Source organism: Natator depressus, chromosome 6, assembly GCF_965152275.1.
Source record: "Natator depressus isolate rNatDep1 chromosome 6, rNatDep2.hap1, whole genome shotgun sequence".
Taxonomy (NCBI): domain Eukaryota; kingdom Metazoa; phylum Chordata; order Testudines; family Cheloniidae; genus Natator; species Natator depressus.
Window position 1 is genome coordinate 50,004,446 of NC_134239.1, and position 25,777 is coordinate 50,030,222.

Here is a 25,777-nt window from a genome sequence, read left to right on the forward strand (position 1 = left end):
ACAACTCCGGAGGCCAATTACAGCACAGAAAGCAATCAAGTGTTCACACTGGCAATACAGCGCTGGAGCCTCTGCGCAAATAGCCTTACGACTCTTGTCAAGGCGGGTTTTTTGCAGCGCTGCAACTGAGGAGTTTCTGCGCGCAAAGTGGCTTGGCAGTGTGTACACGTCTGCAGTTTGAGAGCAAAAAGCTGCTTTACTGTGCAGAAACTTGCCAGTGTAGACAAGCCCTGGGTTAATGGCCCTCTCACACCCATGAAGGTGCTATGTACAAGGAAGCTCACGCCATGAGCTTGAATTCTGGAAGAAGGAAATAAAGATAGCTGACAGGAAAATTCTTTATCTCTGCTGTATGGTCTCTCACAGGACTGGAGGTAGGAAACAAAAGCACAGATCCCCAGGGCATTCAGTGCTGACAGATTACTACAACTCTGCCACTTGTGGAACTATATACTGTAATTCATTTGTGTATATATGTTGCCTGTTTTAACCTGTAAATAACGCTCTCATTTCTTTTTCCTAGTTAATAAATCCTTAGTTAATAATCCTTAGTTAATGGCTATAAGCATGGTCTTCAGTGTGAGATTTGAGGTGCAAACTGACCTGGGGTAAATGACTGGTCTCTTGGGACTAGAAAGAACCTGAATCTTTTGTGATCATTTGTGTATGTTAACCACTATCATTAAGTCCAGCTTGCATGGGTGGCAAGGGAGACTGGAGTTCTCAAGAGGACCGTCTGTGACTCCATGGTAAGACAGTTATAGTGCTTCAGGAGTTCACATTTGTATACTGAGTTGGTGAATTCTAATTATAGGACATACAACCAGTTTGGGGAGTCTGCCCTGCTTTTTGATCGTTTGCTCTGAGGTTGGCACTCACAGTCGCGAGCCACTGCAGACAATGTGACACAGACCAAGAAAAAAGTGATATATTATTCATCATAATTTTTAAGTCAATATCAAGATTATAGTTTTTGGATGGGAGTGTCTCAACATTTTGAATTATTGGGACTTGTAACAATGCCAGCTTTGAGTCTACAGAGCAGATCCATGTGTAACCCTTATTCCATGAAGGTAGCTAGTTGATGTCTATGAAGGGCCTTGGTGGTATTGATCTGGTTTTTAGTGTCACCTATTTACTAGTAACTGGATATGATATAACCAATTAGTGCTTCCAGTTCTCAGCGAGGTTGTGAATACAACCAGCACCACTCTGAATCTAAGAACAATTCCAGGATGGCATATCGCTTATACCAAAAAAAATGAGTAAGATTACTCCTCAACACTTCAAACATCCTACAACCCTCATTCCCCCAGCTCCCTGAGGCCTTAGAATGTGCCCTTGGCATTCCTACTAGAACATACATACTTCAACTATGATTTTTGACAGTTCTACATTCAAATGGATCCAGGTTGGCAGACAGGTGTAGCTAGAAGGTGCAGTGAGACAGGAAACAATTTTAAATAGAAGCAGTGGTTAAAATTTTATGGGGACAGCAAACTGAGGCCTGGTCTACACTACAAGTTTATGTGGGATTTGGCAGCATTAAATCAAATTAACCCTGCACCCGTCCACACAACTAAGCCATTTTTTTTTACATAAAGGGCTCTTAAAACCGATTTCTGTACTCCTCCCCAACGAGGGGATTAGCATTGAAATCGACATCGCCGTTTCGAATTAGGGTTAGTGTGTACTCAATTCGAAGGTATTGGCCTCCGGGAGCTATCCCACAGTGCACCATTGTGACCGCTCTGGACAGCACTCTGAACTCAGATGCACTGGCCAGGTGTACAGAAAAAGCCCCGGGAACTTTTGAATCTCATTTTCTGTTCGACCAGGTGAGCTCATCAGCACAGGTGACCATGCAGTCCCAGAATCGCAAAAGAGCTCCAGCGTGGACCGAACGGGAGGTCCTGGATCTGATCACTGTATGGGGAGAGGAATCCGTGCTATCAGAACTACGTTCCAAAAGACGAAATGCCAAAACATTTCAAAAAATCTCCGAGGCCATGAGGGACAGAGGCTACACCAGGGATGTAACACAGTGCCGCGTGAAACTTAAGGAGCTCAGACAAGCGTACCAAAAAAACCAAAGAATCAAACGGACACTCTGGCACAGAGCCCAGACATGCCGCTTCTACGCTGAGCTGCATGCAGTTCTAGGGGGGGCCACCACCACTACCCAACCCCTGTCCGTGGACTCCGATGATGGGGTACTCTCCGCCATGGCTGAGGATTTTGTGGACAGAGAAGATGAGGAGGACGAGGACGAGCTTGAGGAGAGCACACAGCACACCGTTCTCCCCGACAGCCAGGATCTTTTTATCACCCTGACTGAAATACCCTCCCAACCCAACAAAGCCAGAGAAGGGATCTCTGGTGAGTGTACCTTTTTAAATATAATACATGTTTATAAAAGCAAGCGTTTTTTAATGATTAAGTAGCCCTGAGGACTTGGGATGCATTCGTGGCCAGTACTGCTACTGGAAAAGTCTGTTAATGTGTCTGGGGATGGAGCGGAAATCCTCCAGGGACATCTCCATGAAGCTCTCCTGGAGGTACTCTAAAAGCCTTTGCAGAAGAGGGAGAGCAGCCTTATTCCGTCCTCCATGGCAGGACACTTTACCACGCCATGCTAGTAGCAAGTAATCTGGTATCATTGCATGACAAAGCCTGGCAGCGTATGGTCCCAGTGTTTGCTGGCATTCAAGCAACATCCGTTCTTTATCTCTCTGTGTTATCCTCAGGAGAGTGATATCGTTCATGGTAACCTGGTTGAAATAGGGGAATTTAATTAAGGGGCCATTCCGAGGTGGCCGTTCCTACTGGGCTGTTTGCCTGTGGCTGAAAAGAAATCCTCGCTGCAGTTAGCCACGCGGTGTGGGGGGAGAGGGGGCATTGGCACTGAGCTGTTCGCGTTTGGCTAGCAGGGATCTTCCCTGATACCAGCCACGCAGTATCTGCGGGGAGGGGTAAAGCGATCATCCCAAAGAATTGGATTGGTGGGGGGGGGGGTTAGTTTGGTTTCTGCTGCTGCACGTTAACAGGAAAACCGCAGCACTAAATGGCCAACTCAAGTGCTTTGCTTGGTATGGGAGAGGAGGGCGCTGCTGTTATGAAGGTTGCAGAAGCCAAAAGACTATGGCTTATCATGGTCGCCTGCAAGCCGAATTCTGTTGCCCGGCACTGCATGTGTGATCTCTAACACCAAAGCCGCAGACACTCAATATAAGATGCAAAATGCGACCTTGTACCAAAATCACACGTGCTATGTAATGTGAACAGTGTTGTTCACCGTGAAAGAGTATAGCCATTGTTCTGTAAAATGTACCTTTTAAAATACTTCACTCCCTTTTTTTCCTCCAGCAGCTGCAAGTGTTTCAAGCCTCCCTCCTCTGTCCGAAAGGCCATCTCAGATAAGGCGGTGAAAAAAACGCACGTGCAATGCAGTGTTCTCTGAGCTCATGCAGTCGTCCAGCACTGACAGAGCTCAGCAGAATGTGTGGAGGGATGCAATAGCAGAGTACAGGAAAGTGGCCGATGAACGTGAGGAGAGCTGTTCAACTATAGGCTGAGCAAGTGCAGAATGGTGGTAGAGTGTGCATTTGGACATTTAAAGGGTCGCTGGCGCAGTTTACTGACTCGCTCAGACCTCAGCAAAACCAATATTCCCATTGTTATTGCTGCTTGCTGTGTGCTCCACAATCTCTGTGAGAGTAAGGGGGAGACGTTTATGGCGGGGTGGGAGGTTGATGCAAATTGCCTGGCAGCTGAATATGCGCAGCCAGACACCAGGGCTCTCTACCACCATTCTGCACTTGTTCAGCCTATAGTTGAACAGCTCCTGACTACTGTCCAGGGTGCCTGTGTACGGCTTCATGAGCCAGGGCATTAAGGGGTAGGCTGGGTCCCCAGGGATAACTATAGGCATTTCAACATCCCCAACAGTTATTTTCTGGTCTGGGAAGTAAATCCCTTCCTGCAGCCGTTTAAACAGACCAGAGTTCCTGAAGACGTGAGCATCATGAACCTTTCCCAGTCATCCCACATTGATGTTGGTGAAACATCCCCTGTGATCCACCAGTGCTTGCAGCAACATTGAAAAGTACCCCTTGCGGTTTATGTACTGGCTGCCCTGGTGGTCCGGTCCCAAAATAGGGATATGCGTTCTGTCTATAGCCCCACCACAGTTAGGGAATCCCATTGCAGCAAAGCCATCTAGTATGACCTGCACATTTCCCATAGTCACTACCTTTGATAGCAGCAGCTCAATGATTGCGTTGGCTACTTGCATCACAGCAACCCCCACAGTAGATCTGCCCCTCCAAATTGATTAGCGACTGACCGGTAGCTGTCTGGCGTTGCAAGCTTCCACAAGGCTATTGCCACTCGCTTGTGAACTGTGAGGGCTGCTCTCATCTTGGTTTTCTTGCGCTTCAGGGCAGGGGAAAGCAAGTCACAAAGTTCCATGAAAGTGCCCTTACGCATGCAAAAGTTTTGGAGCCACTGGGAATCATCCCAAACCTGCAACACTATGCGGTCCCACCACTCTGTGCTTGTTTCCCAGGCCCAGAATCGGGGTTCCACGGCATGAGCCTGCCCCAGTAACACCATGATCTCCAAATTGCTGGGGACCGCGGTTTTAGAGAAATCTGTGTTCACGTCCTCATCACCGCGCTTCTATCACCTCCTCGCCTGGTTTTTCAGGTGCTGGTTCTGCATAAACTGCACAATAATGCACGAGGTTTTTACAATGGTCATAACTGCTGCGGTGAGCTGAACGGGCTCCCTGCTTGCTGTGCTATGGCGTCTGCTCAGGCAATCCAGGGAAAAGGGCATTAAATGATTGTCTGCTGTTGCTTTCACGGGGGGAGGGAGGGTTGACTGACGACATTTACCCATAACCACCTTCGACAAATTTTTGCCCCATCAGGCATTGGGAGATCAGCCCAGAATTCCAGTGGGCAGCGGGGACTGCGGGAACTGTGTGTGACTAAGTTCCTCCTTTGCCTTTGTGGGTCCTGCGCTTATTGGTGGATTTGCTCACCTCAGAGGTTCACAGCAGCCCTCAGTTTGGCCACGTTCGTGGCTCAAATCTGCCGTTCACTCAGTTAGCCTCGTCACTGGCCAGCACAGGGAAAAGGAAGAAGAACAATCCCCACAGTCTCTGCTGATCCACCTAGTGGATCGGGGAACAGGCCAGAGACCTTCCCCTCTGGTGGAACCCACAGTCCAGGGCAACTCCTCCGGTATCAAGTAGGGAGTTGGGGGAATGGAGGAATGGGGGGAACCCGGGCCCGCCCTCTACTTCGGGTTCCAGCCCAGGACCCTGTGGATTGCAGCTGTTTACAGTGGCTCCCGTAACAGCTGAGTGACAGCTACAACTCCCTGGGCTACTTCCCCATGACCTCCTCCCAACACCTTCTTTATTCTCACCACAGGACCTTCCTCCTGATGTCTGATAATGCTTATACTTCTCAGACTTCCAGTAGTACGCCTTCTCAGTCTCAGCTTCTTGCACCTCTTGCTCTCAGCTCCTCGCACGCACACCACAAACTGAAGTGAGCTCCTTTTTAAACACAGGTGCCTTGATTAGCCTGCCTTAATTGACTCTAGCAGCTTCTTGATTGGCTGCAGGTGTTCTAATCAGCCTGTCTGCCTTAATTGTTTCTAGAAAGTTCCTGATTGCTCTGGAACCTTCCCTCTTACCTTACCCAGGGAAAAGGGACCGACTTAACCTGGGGCTAATATATCTGCCTTCTATCACTCTCCTGTAGCCATCTGGCCTGACCCTGTCACATGTGGGATAGCTACCTAGAGTGCGCTGCTCGGAATGTCGATGCTTGCCACGGTACTGTGGATGCACACCGCCAAATTAATGTGCTTAGTGTGGATGCATGCACTCGACTTTATACAATCTGTTCCCAAAAATTGACTTCTGTAAAATCGGAGTACTTTCGTAGTGTAGACATGGCCTGAGTGTTTCTTATAAAATACAGTCTAACACAGAGATCCTAAGCTGAAGTTTCAGGTCATATGAGATATGCATAAAGCAACTGCAGACCCAAAGCTTCTCTAAACCTAAACAGAGGGCTGTCTCAGGAGCAGGAACACTCTCATTCCACCAAAGGCAACTCACTTCAACTCCTCACAGGTGCTAACAGAATTCACTGTCCGAGTTGAACCTTTCTCTTCAACAGGCCAGGCAAAGCTTCTTTGACTGGATCAGAACAAGGAACACCAGACAGCTTATGCTATGGAACCTTTCACAAACCTTTTCTTTCACTTCCAGGGGAGTGTGTATTGGTGGAAGGGCCAGCAGGATCAATGCAAAAGATTGCAAAGAGCTCTTTGAGCACTACCAGACTCTGTTCCCTTACCTTCCACAAAACTGTTCTGCTACCTTACTCAGCTCCCACCCCACTTCCCACTCAATATTGCTTTGCTTCAGGAAAGGGCAGGGACAATAGGTTGCGAGAGCAAGTTTCCATTTTCAGTGAATACTTTGTACTGGAGCAGAGAACTTTGCAGTTTAGGTAAGCACTTTACAGTGTTTTTCACACTTCAATGCAGGGCACACATGAAAGAGGCAGAGAGTGGATTTAAAATATAACACATTATAGGATATATCATTATTCACACAGAAATCTGTAGCCATCCCATGGGAAACTGGTGTTATTTCACTGCTTGAACACTGGCACCAGAAATTATAAAATGATTAAACTAAGAACATATGAACATAAGAATGACCATACTGGGTCAGACCATGTTCCATCTAGCCCAGGATCCTGTCTTCCGAAAGTGGCCAATGCCAGGTGCTTCAGAGGGAATGAAGAGGCAATCACTGAGTAAGCTATCCCCTGTCATCCATTCCCAGCTTTTGGTAAACAGAAGCTAGGGACAATCAGAGCATGTTGTTGCATCCCTCACCATCCTGGCTAATAGCCATTAATGGACCTATCCTCCATGAACTAATCAATGTTATGGAAAATCCAAGGTGTGCGGAAGAAATTGACTATACACCAGTTCAAGCTTCTTGCTTTTATTTATTGTTGTCTCTCTCATTTTGGGTCTTAATCTCACATCTTAAAAGGCTGTTTCACACATCTGGGTTTTGAAAGTGTAATAGTTGTTTGTACAGAGGGATTTTGTTCATGGCATTATTATAGAACAAATAGCATTTGATCTTATATGCACAATCACTTGTTTAGTGGTAGTATCTTCTAGTAAGGCTATCTCAGGGAACTGAGAATAATATAGCCTAGGAGAAGTGCATATTTTTTTCCCAGCCAACAAAAGGAAATTTTTGCTGTGCCACCGATCTAGACTGTTCTCAGTGGTAGCAGATGACAGAACATGGAATGATGGTCTCAAGTTGCAGTAGGGGAGGTTTAGGCTGGATATTAGGAAAAACTTTTTTTCACTAGGAGGGTGGTGAAACACTGGAATGTGTTACCTAGGGAGGTGGTGGAATCTCCTTCCTTAGAGGTTTTTAAGATCAGGCTTGACAAAGCCCTGGCTGAATTCTATTTAGTTGGTGTTGGTCCTGCTTTGAGCAGGGGGTTGGACTAGATGACCTCCTGAAGTCCCTTCCAATCCTGATATTCTATGATTCTATGAGCTCTTTCACTTGATTTGGCCTGTATTATTGGCATATATGACAAGCCTTAACAACTTCTTCAATGCCTGTTCATTTGAGACCAGCATAAAATGTCTCTTGTCCTGCTTTTGAATCCCTTTCATATCTATACTGTACTCTTTTGAGAGCATCCTTATCCCATGGAAGATGTCCTCAAACTCTTCCTCAATTACAGTAGTCCCCTACTCCTTTAAAGAGTGCACCCTTTCGATGAGACCACGGGCTTGACTTGGTTATAAACCAATAATGGGATCTCTTTTCCTGGGTACTATTATGAAGTGTAACTGTAATATGGGGCTTTTGTCTGTTAGCGCATCCGTTGTGGAGCGATGGGGAACTACACCAAGCTGGGTTCATCCCCCTCATGCCATCATACCCAATTCTGCATTTGTTAAGTCCTTGTCATGACCCAAAAACGTAGCTTTTTCCCCAGGGTCACACTGTGTTCACAGGCTACTGCTTGGCATTCATGCTTTTTGCCTCTCTCTCTCTCTCTCTCTGTTCTTGTCTTTTACAAACTTTTCTCTTCTGCCTTCCTGCACACATAATCTCAGACCCAAAATGTTACTCTGCCAAAAGCTCCTAGGCAGGTTCACACACTCCTTTTGTCTTGGATGTGGACTTATGCTTACAGTTCTGTTAACAGAAGGGTGAGTTCATACCTATCCATCTCAATGAGGTTTTAACTTTCCCCGAGTTCGCTGCAGGACAGTGAGCTCTCTGACAGTGGCAGAGTAACTGGATGAGCTCTTCAGTTCTAATCAGCTTAGGCCTGGTCTCCACTAAGAATTTAGGGCAGGTCTACACTACAAACTTGCATCTGGTGAAGACGCTCTAAGCTGATGGGAGAGAAGTCTCCCATCATCTTAACAACTCCACCTCCATGAGAGACAGTAGCTATGTCAGTGGAAAGCCCTGTGGTCTACACAGGGGGATCAAGATCGGTATAACTACATCGCTCAGGGGTGTGGATTTTTCATACCGAAGTAAGTGTGTAGTGTAGACCTGGCCCTCCATCGGTATAGCGATGTCTCTCAGAGGTGTGAAAAATCCACACATACCCCTGAGAGACGTAGCGATACCAACCTAACCCCTGGTATAGACAGCACGAGGTCGATGGAGGTGGATTACCTGCACTAACGGAAGAATCCCTCCTGTCAGCGTAGGTAGTGTCTACACTGTAGCGTTTTAAGTGTAGACGTTCCATTAGGTCACATCTAAACTATAGCCCTGTACTGGTATAACTACCTCACGCAGGGATGTGAAAAATCCACCCCTCCAAACAATGTAGTTATACTAACTTAACCTGCCCCCCCCCAACACCACCACCACCACCACGTAGACAGCGCTATGTCGATGGGAGAGCTTCTCCCATTGACATGGCTACCACCTCTCGGGGAGGTGGATTAACTACACCGATGGGAGAAGCTCTCCCGTCTGCGTAGGAGCGTCTTCACTTATGTGCTTCAGCAGTGCAGCTGTGCCAGTGCAGTGTTTTAAGTGTAGACCTGCCCTTAGTCCAGCTCTACTTGCTAAGATAAAAACATTTGATTTAACAGAAAGAATGGCATTAGAGAAGTAATATCCACCTTCTCAACTATGGCTCACACAGTAAATTATGTAGAAATCAGGGCGGCGGGAGGCTGCACTGGGAATATTATTTTAATTCATGTTCCAGCTATAAATTATTAAACTAATATCTAAAAGAGGACTCCACAGGATTTTTGTGAATGATCAAACATCCTGTTGAAAGGAAGAGGGAGTACTACACTCCTCATGCCACTCCTAGGCATGACTGCAATAAATAATGATAACCATGCAAATATAAACTTCAGTCACACTGCACAGTTCTCAGCAGGAACACAGCAAAACAGGTCACACTGGCAAAAGGTTTTAGCCTGATCTGGGGAAGTTGTACATCAAAAAAGAGAAACAGGAAAAGATGCAGGGAATATGATGTTTTACAAAGAGGAATGGCATCAGATGTTGGGTAAAACGAGATACTTTACTATTGCAGAACCTTGGCTCCAGGGTTACCACCTTTCTAATTGTTCATAACTGGACCATGAGGCCCAGCCCTTCTCTGCCTCTTCCCCCAATGCCCCATCCCTGCTCTGCCTCTTTCCTCGAGGCCCCACCTGCTTCCTCCACCTCTTCCTCCAAGTCCCTGCCCCAGCTCCCCTTTTCCCCCAAGGCCTCGCCTCCGTCACTCACTTCTCTTCCCTCCTCCCCTGTCGCTCACTGAATCGTCTCCACCTCCCTCCTCCCCTACCTAGGCTCCCTCTGCTCTGGAGCTGGCATGGAAGATGCTGCAGACTGACAAGGAGCCTGGCTGCAGGTAGGAGACAGGACTGGCTAAGCAGGGGCTAGCATAGGTTAATGACCTAGCATCTCCCCTCGCCTTGCAGTATCTGGATTTTTGACGTCCGGTCGGTACATCTGACTGGACACTGCCAGGTCTTCTTTTCAACTTGATTTTTGGTCAAAAACCAGGCACCATGTCCTCTCTATGAAAGTTCTGGAGAGTATTATAGATACTAACTGCCTCTCACATAGGACACATTGTATTCAGACTGCTCTTAATTTATGGCTCAAATAAGTAAGACTTACCAGTAATTATGCTTTACAGTTCTTTTACATCACAGATTTTCAAACCCTATTCTCTATAAAATAAAGCTAGTTTTCCATATAAGGAATTTTCTAGGTTCCACTGTGATTGTGTTTAACAATGTGAAGCTGCTTCCTATTTAAAATAGTTTCCAATTAACTTTTCCCTTTTCTAAAATGGTTTTCACTTCTCTGTCCCTTATCAACCCTCTTTCTAATCTGCAATAACCACTTCCTTCCACAAGGGCTCACCCCAGAACAAATCCTGCTTGCACTCTTGTCTTTTCTGCTATGAGAGAAGGTGGGTGAGGGAATATCTTCCATTGGATCACCTTCTGTTGGTGAGAGAGACAAGCTTTTGAGCCACACAGAGCTCTTCTTCAGGTCTGGGAAAGGAACTGCCGGTGTCACAGCAAAATGCAAGGTTGAATAGATTGTCCTCATAAGTAGTTACCACATATTATAAGGGACCATTCAAGGTAAAGCAGCCCATTAACATCTTTTCTGCTTCTGGCTGGCTAATAGATGACTTAGGCCTTGTCTACACTATGAAGTTTTGTTCGCAAAAGTTATGCCGCTTTAATTAAAGTTCTTTCATTAAAATCGCTGTTGCGTGTCCACACTGTGCTCCTTGCGTCAGCAAGTGCATCCACACTAGCAGCTCTTGCATCGACACAGAGAGCAGTGCACTGTGGTAGCTATTCCCACTGTGCAACTGGGGCAGGGTGCTTTGGGAAGGTGTTTGCAATGCCTCATGGGGCAGGTACAGCACCACATGATGCAGGTTTCTCAATCCCATCATTCGGGGAGCATCCTAGTAGATTGTCAGCTGCTTTTTCAACTGAAGTGTGTGGGGGAGGGAGAGGAGAGTGGTGTGTCTGTGGCAGGAGAGACAGCAGGCTGACCGACCTATCCTGAGGAAGGAGGGGGACACCCCCACCCCACGTCAGCCCCCCTCTCCCGAAGCAGCCCGCTCTGCCTGCCTGCCTATGGTTCTGTGATTCCCTCCGAGTTCTCCCACAACCTCCTCAGCTGCCGGGAGCGGCATCCTGCACAGCTCTGTGAGCTCTCCATGCTGAGGAACATCAAAAAGCAGCACAGCAATCTTTCTTCCTTCCCCACCCCCCCTTGCCCCCACTTCAGGCTGCTGCTGTGTTCCCAGTTCAGGGCAGACCAGACACATTCCACTCTAATTATTTGCTCTTTGTTCCCCAAAGGGAGGAGCATGCTCAGCTGTCAGATGCTTCCTGGAAGCTTTGAAAGGGAAGCGGCACATGCCTGCAGGGCAGCAGAGATCAAAACACTGAGCAGAGCAGTCATGGCAGGCATTGTGGGATACTGGCGGAAGCCAGTTCTGTCGCAAAACAAACAGCAGTGTGTACACTTAGGTTTTGTCGCTTTAACTTTGCAGCAAAAGGCTTTATGCCTCTCGTTGAGGTGGTTTTATTTTTGACGGCAAAACAACAGAGTTTTGCTGCCAAAAGTAGCTTTGTAGTGTGGACATCTCCCCTGTTTTGTCGGCAAAATGCAGCTTTTGCCAAGAAAACTTTGTAGCGTAGACAAGGCCTTAATCTCTGTTGTCCAGCCTCTCACAACATTTGCAGCACTATTTCAGTCTCTCTGGGCTTGTCTTCACATACTGCGCTACAGTGGCTCTTCTCGTCAGCGTAGTTAATCAACCTCCCAGTGAGGTGCTAGGTATGTCTGCAAGAGAAGCTCTCGGACTGACATAGCACTGTCTATACACGGGGTTATATCGCTGTAACTACATCGCTCAGGGGTGTGGATTTTTCACACTCCTGAGCAAGGTAGTTATACCAATATAGGTATGTAGTGTAGACCTGGCCTATAACTAAATGCCTACAAATGCCACATTCTTCTGGCACCTTCTTCTCCAAGTTCCTATTGCTATTTTCAGCCTCTCACATTAGAATACCCCATACCCAACCCAACTACCCCATAGGAGCCAAATTCTGCCCTCAGTGCATCTTTCCAGCCCCATTCAGAATCTTTAGTTCATAGTTTAGTTGACAAAAATGTTCTTTTAAAAGACATTTTTAAGAAGAATCAAAAAACAACAAAAATATTAAGGGCACCTTGTACAGACAAATATTTGGCTTGATGCGTAACCGTTTACTGTTATTTATTTAGCATTTACAAAGTGCTCAGCCCTGGGCACAATGCAGAGGAATAACCATTCCTGTTCCAAGGAGGCCACAATCTTTCACATCCTAATAATCTTACAACCACAACCTGATCCGAATGTCCATTTTTAAGCACACGTAAATAATAAGCAAGCTACCTAGAGAAAGGATCATCTCGTGAAGAGGTTGCCGATCTTTCTGACGTGAAAAATTGAGGTTTACAAAACTAGTAAAACCAGAGGAGAGAACTTTTAGATCACAAGAGAGTAGCATCTGTAGCTCCTATACCATAAAAAAAAAAAAAAAAAAAAAGATTTCCAACAGTAAGAAAAAGAAAGTAGGGGTTTGCTCTATATTTTACATAGTGTGTAATAAAAACATAAGCAAGAAGCACCTGAGAAGCATAACTGGTGCTGAACCTTCCAATGGCATTTTAGTATGTGCAAGTGGGTAATGAATATGATTCATGAAAAACACACTGAACAAATGCTTAACCATGCACTTAAGGGTAAAACTAGTTCCTTCCTCTGGGGAAGTTCTGCAGGCATTAATAATGGAGGGGATGTAGAAGGGAAGACAAAGCATGAGGGGACAGAATGTGGTTGGGTCCAAGTTGGAAACATGTCAGAGGAGAATCTTCTATGCAGATCTTCCTGTTCCCCACTCCCCACATAGGGATGGTTCTGCGGCAGAGGCCACAGAGGTTCCATATCTTAGGCCGAGGAGTATTCTTGTCCTTTACATCCTCTAAAACATCTGCCCAGCACTTGGCTGGGCACTGTGCTCTGCATTCATCCCCATGCACAAGAAAGTTACACACAATACATGACTAATAATAGACTATCTAGAATTATTAAGTGAATGAATTCAACTTAGAATCTAGTTTCTGCTTGAGGAAATGAAAGGCAGTTCTGAGGGCAGACTGAAGACTCTACCTTCCAATCACTACACTGAAACACTTACTGCCACTTCTAAGAGTTTGAGGAAAGAGAGCAAACTGCAGTTCAGAGATATAGAATATAGCTTCAAGTAGTGAAAAGCTCGATGATTTTTTTTTACGACAGCAAGTTTGAAAGAGAGGCAAACTTAAGAAGCTGAGGAACAAAGTTTGATTTTCGTTATAAAAATAAGTCAAGTTTGACCGGTGTCTTGAATGGTCTCTGCAGACCTCATGCTCATTCTCAGGCCAATACTCTGTTGCCAGCCCATTTGATGTAAGGTGATATTTGAACACGCTTGCAATTACCCTTTCCCCCAGTCCCATCAGCTGTTCCATGGAACGGTCTTGGAGGTAGTAACCTTTTTGGTAGGGGTTAAGGGACAATAGGTCAATACGTGATACAAAGAAGGTGCACCAAGATGCCCCAGACCATTCACCATTAAAACCAGAAAATAAAAGTGATTTAACTCCAAAAGAGTCATCAGGAGAAATATGTATGCAAATAAGTATACATTTACATCTTTATATCACAATGATTGTGCAGTCACAACAGTTATAACTGAGAAATTGCAATACAATGTGTATTGTAATTCCCTGATTTCACACACAGATCCACAACTTTCAAAGATTTTTGAAAGGTGTAAGAGAAATCTTATTGAGTTGTTTTTGAGTTATGGGGTAGTGAATAAACTAAAAACTAACACACTTAAAAGAAAATTTCACTACTTTTTTTTTTTTTTTTTTTGTAAAACCACGGCTACTGAAAGAGAGGTGAAATTTGAAACTTGACATATTCACAAAAACTCAGAGACACGGTCCTCATTAGAGATGAGTCTTTGTGTGTTTTGAAATATATCTATTCATTAGTTAACCAAAACATACCCTTTTGAAAACTATATACTGAGAGTGCACCACAGAAAAAAGACCTTAAGACCAAGATTTTCTTTTTAAGAGGGGAGTGGGGGTTGGGGAGAACCTAAACTTAGGTTCCTACATCCATAGTTAGGCACCTATATATATGGGCTGATTTTTCAAAAGTGTAAAGCACATAGTGAAATTAATGCTCAACACTTTTGAAAACTAGGTTACCTGTTTAAATGCCTTAATATGGATTTAAAGTTCTGGCCTACTTCTACTCATGTTTACTTAAGAATGTACTGTGCATGCAAGCACAGCTAGTTAAGCACCACTTGTGGATTCAGTGAACTTATAAGTGACTTTTGTAAGTACTGCAGTTTGAGTAATTTGGAATGTTTAATTATTCATTGTTCTTAAAATGCCAAGGAAATTAAATGTAAAAATCCGTGTGAGAGCAACTTTAAAGGCACACTGTTAAAATCACAAATTGTCAGGAAACACAAAAGCAAAGGATCTCATAAAATATTAATTTGACCACACTCATTATGTATACTATTGTCTAGTCACCTCTTTCATGTTAAATATGTCTCTTACGGCCATTTTAAACACAGCTCTAAGTAAAGTCACATGGCTGCACCATGAGTCAGGTAGGGACACAATCTCTGCTGCTGTCCCTTCACTTAAGAGGGTGCAAACTCTTTCCTGGGAAAAGAGGCCTGATCCTACTTGCTTCCAATTCTTTAAGGGTTACCTGCATCCCAGGACACTAGCAGGAAATACTCCCCATAGTCAAGAAAATGCAAAAACTGTAATTACTATTATTTATTTCTACTGCAATATTATCTAGAGAGGTCTTGAGCAGGTTGGAGACCTCATTGTGCTAAACACTGCCCAGACACATAGCAAATGACAATCCTGCCTCAAAGAGATTACAACTCAGCCCTGCTTCTACACAAAGGGCTTAAGGGCAACCGGGGAGATTCTTCACAGCTTTCCTTCCATTATACACTCACTCAAAGGCCAAATACAGTTTGGCCCGTTGCATTACACTATTTTTCTCATAAAATATCTACCCGAAAATATACAGGAAGTACAACATGGCTGAGTTAATGTGGCTCTTGGACCCACACATTTTGCATTCCTGGCTTCTTCTTACTCTGCCTGTGCAACTAAACTAAACAGCTTTTTGTAATAATTGTGCTGTTTATGTGTAAACTGTGTTGAAGCAGTCTGTGCCCTCCATTTCCTTGGTACAAGAAATGATTTCAGAAATTATTTTATATACTTAGTTTAATGCCTTTTCTTGGTGTGAACACAATCTTCACTTGCTGTAATGTGTGCTACACACATGCAGTAAGGATAACATATTCCTCAAATAACAGAGACAATGAACAGAGACAACAAGAAATGACTATATTACCATAAATAGATAAATAAAGAACTAATGCAGCAGTTGAAAAATAGAACTACTTATAAGCTTCAAAAAGAAAAGGAGTACTTGTGGCACCTTAGTCTCTAAGGTGCCACAAGTACTCCTTTTCTTTTTGTGAATACAGACTAACACGGCTGCTACTCTGAAACTTATAAGCTTCAGTGAGTTTGCTGAAGGCTTTTCAAGGCTTACAATATTTATGCTGCTGCAGCTGACAAAAATGTTAGCGTTCCAGGTCAGAATAAAAGCATAGGAAGGTAAAATTCACAGAGCTGGTGAAAATATACAGGTTTTTGTACAGTAACACATCTTTCCCTATGATGTTCAATGTTTGATCTAACATGCACAATGAAATAAAAGTGATGAACACACAGTCACTGTAGAAGGAGGATAAGCCTTTGTTAAAAATAGAAAATCAGCCATTTACTCAAAGTACTGAAATTAGTTTTTTTAAAAAACTGATTTAGTCTGAACCTCGATTCTGAAATGATAGTCAAGAACCAAAACACAAAAGTAATTTGATGCAATTTTGTTCTCCTTTGATTAAGCAGTATAATTTTAAAACATCTTTTCTAGAGTAATTGTAATTATATAGGGAGTGGGGGAGAAGATTGTGTTTGGCTTGTAGCTAAAATACAGAACTGGAGATTTGAAATCTATTCCTGGCTCAGCCACAGCCTTTAAGTGTAACCTAGGACACTTCACTTAACCTTTCTAAGTCTCAGTTTCTGGCCAGTAAAATGGAAATAATAATGCAGTCCTACCATCACAGTGGTATTGAATATATTGGGCTTACTTTTGATCTCACTGCCAGTGTACATCTGGAGTTACAGTTGTTTGGAAAATTGGGTTTATTTTTATGTACATTTTTGATGAAAAGGAGAAAAAAAATGCATTTGTGTTGGAAAAACAAAAACCCTAACCCGGAACATTTTGGAGGGGTTTTTTCCCTACAAAAACGTGAACATTTTGAGGAAAGCAGATACTTTCTGCTGAAATTATTGTTTAATCGAAAACCCAATCTTCTGTTGAAAAAAAAGTTTTGATGGACATTTTTCAACCAGCCCGAATCTGGAGTAATTGAAAGCTGCATCTGGTTTATTAATGTTTGTAAAGTGTTTTGAGATGGGTAGGACTAGAAGTAGAAAGTGTTGTCAAATAGCTTTATTATTGTTACATATCAGAAATAATTCATGAACTGAGAGTTCTTCAACTCAGCTAGTATCTTTCTAGCACTCTTTAAGAGCAAAGGAGCACTGATAAATGGAATTCAAATCCTTTAGTAATACTACAGTTGTCTATTGAGAACTGAAATGTGTGGGAGATGGATATGGCATGGACAAAATAAAAAAGCTAAATTAAATCTATGACAACAAAGTAACAGCAAAGCAAAGCAGTTGCACCTCATCAACACCTTTATATAAGCCTTTGAAATGTCACTGCTAAATAAAGCACAATACTCAGTTTCCACCATTCACATGAAGAGGATTTTGTGTTGTAACAAAGCTATTAGCAGGCAATGCAGTTCTATGAAGCCAGCAAAATGGCCCATATTCACAAAATCCATTTTCGGTCCAGAGTTAACAAATTTAAACATTTTGAAGTGGGCAGGACAGTGGGGCTATGCTCAGGTGTAGGAATCTACCTGCTCAGATCAGATCAAAGTTCTGGGGCCTAAGTCATTAAACAATAAAAATCAAGAACCATGCTGCAAAGCACCAATACAATTAACGTATAACAATAATTAAGCGTAAAACTGACTTGAGGTAGCCATTTTAATCAAAAGATGGGCTGGTGGGAGCAGGAATGGAGTTCTAGTCATGCCAAGGTAGACTCTAAAAACCACAGTGGAGGACTTTATTGCAAGCCATATTAATAAATATTTTTACATATGATCCATTTAAGTGTCAAACACAACAGGAATTCCTTCTGCCAAATCCACAACAAAAGTCTGCAGGCTCAATGCAACCAAGTTCCAGAGTAAAACAGCAAAACCACCCTGACTATCCTCAACTCCTGCTTCTTCTTAGAGAACCTCCTTTTCTTATTCAAGACCCAACACCCCACAGCACTTCCCCTTCTTAGAACCCAATCATTAAACAGTATACAACCTAATCCTGTACCATACAAGTCAATGGGAGTTCTGCCACTGACTTCAGTGGGAACCAGAGTAGGGGATGGTTGCATGTTTAAAGCAGTGTTCTAGAAAGCCAGAGGATTTGGGCGCAGTTCTCAACTCCACCACAGATTTATGTGACCTTGGGCTGAAATTTTAAAAAGAGCTCAGGGTCCATCATTAGGGCCAGACTTTCAGAATAACCTGGCCACAAATGTCACCAGAGGAATGGCTGGGTGCTGAACACTTCCAAAAATCTGGACTTTATTTAGGTACCTAAAGTGGTTTGGCAGTGACGGGGTGCATATAAGTACTTAGATTAGAGCTGAGTGAAATTTTTGGACAAAACTTTATTTTTCCAAAAAATGCACCCTCAGGTGGGCTATTTTTTTCAAAATGTATTTCCATTTTATTTTTTAAAAAGGTTAAAAAAACTCAAATAAAATGAAATGTTTCATTTCCAGTTTGAACAAGTTTGACATGAAGCAACATTTTTTTGACTTTTTCATTTTGCTAAAAAATTTTAGTTTCAGGTTGACCGGAAGCAAATAATTTTTTTTTTCCGGTACACACTACAGCTTCAGTTGGTGTAAGTTATGTTGCTCAGGGGTGTGAATAAGTTACATCGACCTAAGCGCTGGTGTGGACCGTGCTATGTCAGTGGGAGAGCTTCTCCTGCCGACATAGCTACTGCCACTCACGGAGGCTGGAGTGATTAAGTCAACGGGAGAGCTCTCTCCCAACGGTTTAGAGCGTTTGCACTAGAAGCACTACAGCAGCGCAGCTGCATCAGTGCAGCTGTGCCAGTGTAAGCTCTCTAGTGCAGTCATAGCCTAAGAGCCTTCCTCTATCAAGAAGAGAGCGTTAACCCCTCCCTGTCAGCTTCCAGACTAGGACGGCCAAGTGCCCAGTTTCAACTGGAAAGTCCGGTCGAAAAGGGCACCTCATCCGATCTACTGACTGGACAACAAAAATCTGGTTATTATAGGTAGTGAAGGTGCCAGGTCATGACTCTCATCAGCCCCTACTCAGCCAGGACCATCTCCTAGCTATGTTGGCCAGCTGCAGCTCCCAGGCACATCTCCACAGGTGAGTCCCTTCCGAACTGGGCGGGAGGTGGGGGGAGGAAAGAGAAGAAGAAGAGCAGCAAGTGATGTGTGGGAGGAAGAAGAGGAGCAAACAGGGGGCAGGGCCTGAACCTCAGGGGGAAGAGGTGGGCAAGGGAGGTTCTGGCACTCTGCTGGAATGTCCAGTTTTTAAATATCAAACAAAGTTGGCAACCCTAGTCCAGACAAGACTTCTATAGTCTACTGCTTAATTTAAAAAAAAAAGAAAAAAAGAAAGAAAGAAATAGTTTCAGCTTTTAACATGCATATACCATAAATGGCAGCATGAAATGACATAAATTCTGTTCTGCAGACGTTCTATCTATATAATCATCATTGAAAATAAAAATAAATTTAAAAAGTGTGACGCCTACTGTCAATTATCAAAATGCTAATTTAGGAAACAGCACTCAAGAAGGCCCAAGATTATCCAGGGAATTAATCATAAACTAGGACAGCTCACAATCCCAGGTAAAGTCAATCATTAATTCCCAGGAAATTTTCCAAGATGAGATCATTATAGCTATTTTAACAGTTGGGGAGCAGGGAAGGGTGGGTATTTATGAAACCACAATGATCACAACCCCCCTAGGGGCCATGTTTTATGTTTCCCCTGCAGGTCACCTGTAAATAGCATGTGTACCCAGATGTCTCCTGTCTCCTTCTCTCTCTCTTTTATTGGTAAGGTGGGGGGTAAGGTGGGGAAGAGATTTTGATGAGCTTCTCACCCTCACCTCAGGGTCCACAAGCTAACAAACAGTTCTCTACAGTGTCATGGGAAGAGAAAATGTAAAAGATGCTGAGGTGCCAGGCAGCTTTAGAGATGGCATCTGAATTCTGTTTTCAATCCGTGTTCCACTGTGGTTATAGTTCTCTAGCTCTTCTTGTTGTCAGCCTTTCACAAACCTTCTGAAACTTCCCTGGTCTGACCCGTCTTAAAAACATTTCAGACATAAGGTCACAGCTTTCATTAAGTACATATGTGAGACTGACTGTATTGGCTGGGCTGCCTGTCAGTATAATCTCTTTAGGACAAACACCCATTCTGGTGTCTCACTTGGGTTGTAACTGTGGATGTCAAAACAAAATAGGACATCAGTCTTAGACACTATGAACATTTTAGCATAAGCCAGATCTTCAGGTGATAGAAATTGAAATACTCTATTGACTTCAATTTACCCACAACTGAGGATCTGGCCAAACATTTAAAAACCTTATAATGCAATTCCCCTTACCGTTTGCTGTAGGTCAGGTATTATAATTCGTATCACTAATGTGTTGCTCCTACTGTCTTCCATTCTGCTGCTTGGTTTCTCTGATGTAGCCCTGATAGTATCATAAATAGTTTCTTCTTTGGAGCTGTCTGATTCAGATTCAGCAGAATAATCTGAAAAGCTTTGTGCCATCTCATCTTCACTTGATGTTGGACTGCGAGGCATGTTCAGTTTCTCTTACTTCATATGGCTATCAACACAAAACACAAGACAAAGGCAAATTATAGGTAAAGTTTCAAACATGGTTCAGATTGAGGTTTTAGTGTATTTTTAAAGATAATGTACACTTAACAATGAAGTTATCTGTTTTCTCTTACCTCTTTTTCCCTCCCCCCATTTGTATGAGTTGGCAGAGTGCAATGGAAATAAATGTGGTTAGCAGTTCACTAAAGAAAGAGGGGTGGGGGGAAAGCGAGATGACCTTTCTTCCATGTCACACCCAATCTTCAAAAGGATCCAGAATAGATGACAAGAGTACCAGGCTTGATCCTAAATGGTAATGTTGTAAACTACATTTAGATTAAGTCTGTCTCGAGGGAGTAGTTTTCCCAGTACAAACAGTACTTTCAATAGAATAATGTAGATATAAAAAGAGCTTCCAAATTAAATGTAATGCTAACAGAATGGTTGATGTATTGTGAGTCTTATTTGTACAAAATGTATGGATATGACTTCAAAAAAGCTACATTATTAAAAGAACAGAATGGTCTGACAGGCACAAACTATTCGAAATACAGGCAGTTCTTGACTTTACAATGTTCGACTTATGACGAACGGCACTTACAACGTTTCCGAATTGACACCCTGATTTGACTTATGACGATTGGTTTCAACTTTATGATGCTCAGTCCCTCAATGGGGAGTATGTTGCGGTTCCGAGTTATGACATTTTGACTTACGACGCAATTTTCAGGAACCAATTGTGTCATAAGTCCAAGGACTGTCTGTACATTTCACTGATGAATTGTGGGGAGGTAGCAGGAAAATTGTCCAAAGAAAGGCTTTTTGGGTGAGACACATCAGTATGGATACGGTGCAAATATGCAGACTATTTCATGGAAGTGAAGGACTGATAATACTACATGGAGCCAGACTTAGTGCATGCAGATATAGTGGATGCCTTGCCCCAGGCCTGTCAATGTCCATTGACACCAACACTATTGCAATCCTGGCTACAGCAAACCTCCAGTCATGCTAAACTGAATACAGATTTTTGTGATGTTGGCAAACATCTAGTATGGAGTAGGCTAAAACCAAACACATTTTCACTTGTAAACTAAGTAGCTTTGAACCAAGGTGTCTAGCTTTATATTTCTACAGCATCTTCATCAAAGGGTCTCATATGCAGAACTGGTAGAAAAATTTCTTTCAATCTTTTTTCAAACACACACCAATACCTTTTTTCCAAAATGGAAATGTCCATTTTCAGTTAAATTTTTCAGATTTTCATTAAAAAATTGCTTTGTATTTTTTGCCAACCAAACACCAACATTTTTCAGTTTTCACTTGCCAAAAACCACAAATATTTTTTCACCATTTTTCAATGAAACCCCACAAACAAATCTAAGAAAATTTTCAACAAAAAATATTTTTTTCATTTTCATCAATATTTTTCAAAGGGGGGAAAAATCATTTCCCAACCAGCTTTACTCACACTGTTAGGCAAGTACCTTAGGCATTTTAAAAAGAGGCAAGCTAAGCACAGAAGGTTGATCAATTTGGTCAAAGTCATTCACAAAACAATTCAGTGGGAGAGCTTAGAACAGAATCCAGAAGTCATGACACCCCAGGCTGTCTACAACATGCTTTTCCTACCACAAATATTGGGTTAACTTCACTATACCATGAAGCTCTCAAGGGAGTAGATTTGTCAACAAAGACATCCCGGGGAAATCCTAAAATCCATATTTAAATTTGGCTCAGTTTACTCAGACAAACTCCCACTGACTTCAGTGGCAGTTTGCCTGAGCCAGGACTGAGTAAAAATTAAGATCTACCTTTGACCTGTGGACTTCAATGGATGCCCTGACTGTGTAAAGACCTCACTATTGGGCCCCAGTGTATTTGGTGAATGGGTAGAGAAATACTAGAAGAACATTTTACTATGGTGTTTCAGGATACAATCTGAGCCAAATATATTCAACAGTGCTGATTCTCCATTGCCCAGCACCTTGTGCAGTCAATTACACCAGTGCAATTTGAATGTGTGAAAGTAGAATGAATTATATTGAAATTATAATTCATTAAAGAAATGCTACTTGAAGGGTTTGTTGAAATATAGTTGTCAGGAAGAGAAACATTAAGGAGTGTGAGACAATGGGTCCTCAAACTAATTAACTTAGAGCTCCTACTGAGCTAGGAGATTGGTAAACGTTAGTATGCAAATAAGATATGTATGTATATTTGTCGGTTTCTGCTTCCTTTTGTCTCTTATGTTAAATTGGCTTTGGCTTAGCTGTATAAATAAGTTAGCTTGAGCCTTAGAGAGGGGCTCACATATCTGGGTGCATTGGCAAAGCGCTTTGCTAATAAACAGAGTGGTCTGACAAATTATGTGAGTCCTGAATCTGACTTTGACAATTTGGAGGTTCCACCAAGATGGCAACCGTCTTCACTGGGGCCGTGTGACTCCTGACTGTTCTTAGGACGGCCGTGGCAAGCCGGCACCTGGGCATTTGGCCCGGGAGGTCCTCCGCCAGAATGGAAGGGTGCATGACCACAGGAAGTCTACATCATCGAACCTGTTGGTTCCCACTCTGTTCTGGTAGGGGTCCCGGGATCTGACATCAGGAATCTGGTCAGGTAATTATTTCAGTTTTTTGTCCGGACTGAGGACTGTCTTGTCTCTGTGTCAATCCGTCCTCCCTGTGGTGTGTTTGAGTCTGGGCGCCGTCTCCGTCCAGGGATCGGCTGACCAAAGGGTTCCTGTCCCCACAGTCTGAGTGAGTGAAATCTGCAGAATTGCAGCCGCATCGCGCCTTGGGTAAAACCCTTGGTGTGAAAGCAAGGGTGATTGAGGCAGTAGCCTGTGGGTCCTTCGTGTGCTGCTCTGACGAACCCGACTTTTCTTCTTGTGTGATTGGTGTGTAAAGTCCTCCTGTATGGGTAACCAGACGTCTAAGTCGGGACAGTTCCCTAAAGGAACGCTGGCTCAGTTTATGTATTTTAGGAAGGGTCTGGACTCCTGTAAATGTCTGGAAAAAATGATCTAGGCTAACTCAGGAGAATCCCAAAATTCAGTGGCCACTGTTAGGATCTTGGGACAAAGACTGAGTAGACGTCTTAAAAGACAAACTCAGCCAACCTAAAACTAAATTGGCAAAAGGAGAGGTTGATTGTTTCATGCAGTGGTGGGAAGAGGCAAATCATAGGTGGACAGAATCAAAACTTGCCTCTCTCAAAGATTCTGGCTTCTATCCCACCAGATGCAACTCATTTTACTGTTGTTTATTTGTGCTCTGCTTTCTTTTCTGTCCCGGTTCACCCTGACTCCCAGTTCCTGTTTGCCTTTTCTTACAAGGGGCAACAGTACACATGGACCACACTGCCCCAGGGGTATACTGAAAGCCCGTCATATTTTTCCCAAGCATTAGCCCGAGACCTTGCTGACCTTGTTTTCCCGTCCAGGTCCACACTAGTCCAATATGTAGATGATCTACTCCTCTGTTCCCCTTCATTGTCTGCCTCTCAAACTGACTCTTTAGTGCTCCTTACTGCCCTAGCAAATAAGGGTCACACAGCTTCTCGCTCTAAAGTACAACTCTGTCAAGCTTCTGTCACATACCTTGGCTTTCTCCCACCCACATCCAAGCTATCCTTAGCTTTCCCCGACCCCGCTCCCTACGCCAGGTTCGGAAGTTTTTAGGCATGGCTGGATTTTGCAGACAATGGATTCCCCAATATGCCTCCCTTGCAAAACCTCTCCAGGAACTCACTCGATTCTCTGTGCCTGACCCCATGCCGTGGCCCCCTGAGGCCAATTCTGCCTTCGTTTCCCTCAAACAGGGTTTGGCTTCTGCCCCTGCCTTAGGGCTGCCTGACTATTCTAAGCCTTTTACCCTTTTCTGCCACGAGCAATCTGGGTGTGTACTTGGAGTTCTCACTTAGATGCACGGAGAAAAGAACCGCCCAGTGGCTTATTTCTCTGCCACTTTAGACCCTGTTGCCCAAGGCTTACCCCCCTGCCTGCGTGCTGTGGCTGCTGCAGCGCGCCTAGTCGAAATGTCTGATTCCCTTGTTCTCCGCTCTCCTGTTACCCTCCTGGTCCCTCCCTGCTCCAAGACTCTGCCCCAGAAACCGAGAAAGAATCCTGGGTTGCCCAAGGTTGCTCTCTACATCCCGATTCTTTTTGGCGCTCACCTACTGGCGCCTTTGTAGCCCCCTTTTTACTCTACCCGTCTCTGGCCGCCATGCTACACGGTGTTTCGCATGTCGGAAAGGAGGGGATGGTCTCTGCTGTAACTAAGACAGGATGGTGGGCCCCCCATTTTAGCTCTTTTGCAGCCCGCCACTGTGCAGCCTGTACCATTTGCCAAAGCCATAATATTGGTAAACCTGTAAAAGTGGCCCAGGGGTTCTGGGGTCTGCCTCAAGCATTGTTCTTGCATTGGCAACTTGATTTTGTACAAATGCCTAAGTGTCAACAATATGAATTTATATTGTTATGGTATGTTTATTCTCTGGTTGGATTGAAGCCTTTCCTTGTTGCAAGGCTGACTCTTGCAACTGTCTGTTGCCAAATGTTTGTTAAATCATATTATGCCTGCCAAGGGAATTTATGCTACTCTATCCAGTGATCGGGGTACTCATTTTACTGGACAACTTGTTCAACACCTGGACCGTATATTGCATATCAAACCCCTGTTGCACTGTCCCTACCACCCACAGAGTGCAGGTGCAGTTGAAAGACGAAATGGTGTACTTAAGAATAAGCTTGCTAAAATTTGTGACTCTACAGGATTAAGCTGGCCAGTAGCCTTACCATTAGCCCTTATGGACATGAGATCCACTCCATCCCACAGCCATAAATTAAGTCCCTTTGAAATTGTTATGGGACGTCCTATGCGAGCTATGACTACCATTACTCCCGTTCCAGATTTGAACTTGACTCACAGTGCTCTCCTTCAGTATTGCAAGGGACTAATGCAAGCTGTAAGTCACTTCCATTCACAGGTTCGAGCCCCCTGGCCCACGGAACCCACCTCCGACGCTTGCCACAACCTCGAGCCAGATGATTGGGTCTACGTACGGCGCCATCATCAAAAGCACGCTTTGGAGCCCCGGTGGAAGGGTCCTCATCAGGTACTGCACAGACGGTTGTTAAACTATCTGGCATCGCAGCGTGGATACATGCTTCACAGTGTAAGAAGGCACCATCCCCAGAGAACCAATCATCACCTCAGGACAACGCAGCGTCAATTTTGACTCCAGAAGAAGATGTAGAGGAACAGTCTGCAATACCTTACAATCTACGCTCTCGTAACGGTTGCCAGAAGCAGACGCTGTTCCTCGACTGCTGGTATCTTACGGTCTAGGGAGACCACGATGACAATTCTTTTATCCAGCGGCAGGTGTGGATAGTTCAGACCCTTAATATTTCTAATTGCTGGGTCTGCAGCCACATCCCCGCCCACTCTCAAACTGGTGTTCCTGTCCTGGCTA

General features: G+C 43.9%; 2 protein-coding genes across 3 annotated transcripts in view; one reads left to right on the forward strand and one right to left on the reverse strand.

Moving 5' to 3' along the window:
* Window positions 1-25,777, reverse strand: part of SHANK2 (SH3 and multiple ankyrin repeat domains 2) — a 615,311-nt gene that overhangs the window by 504,131 nt on the left and 85,403 nt on the right. For both annotated transcript variants that reach the window (XM_074955235.1, XM_074955234.1), the window contains one exon: window positions 20,078-20,306. In XM_074955235.1, the coding sequence (XP_074811336.1) occupies window positions 20,078-20,281 (204 nt within the window). In that variant the 5' untranslated portion in view covers window positions 20,282-20,306. The remainder of the gene's footprint in view (window positions 1-20,077; window positions 20,307-25,777) is intronic.
* LOC141989018 (zinc finger and SCAN domain-containing protein 29-like) lies at window positions 54-25,549 on the forward strand. The gene is made up of 3 exons (XM_074955240.1): window positions 54-374; window positions 1,839-2,379; window positions 25,289-25,549. Exons 2-3 carry the CDS (start codon window positions 1,863-1,865, stop codon window positions 25,348-25,350), a joined length of 579 nt encoding a protein of 192 aa, XP_074811341.1. The 5' UTR covers window positions 54-374; window positions 1,839-1,862; the 3' UTR covers window positions 25,351-25,549.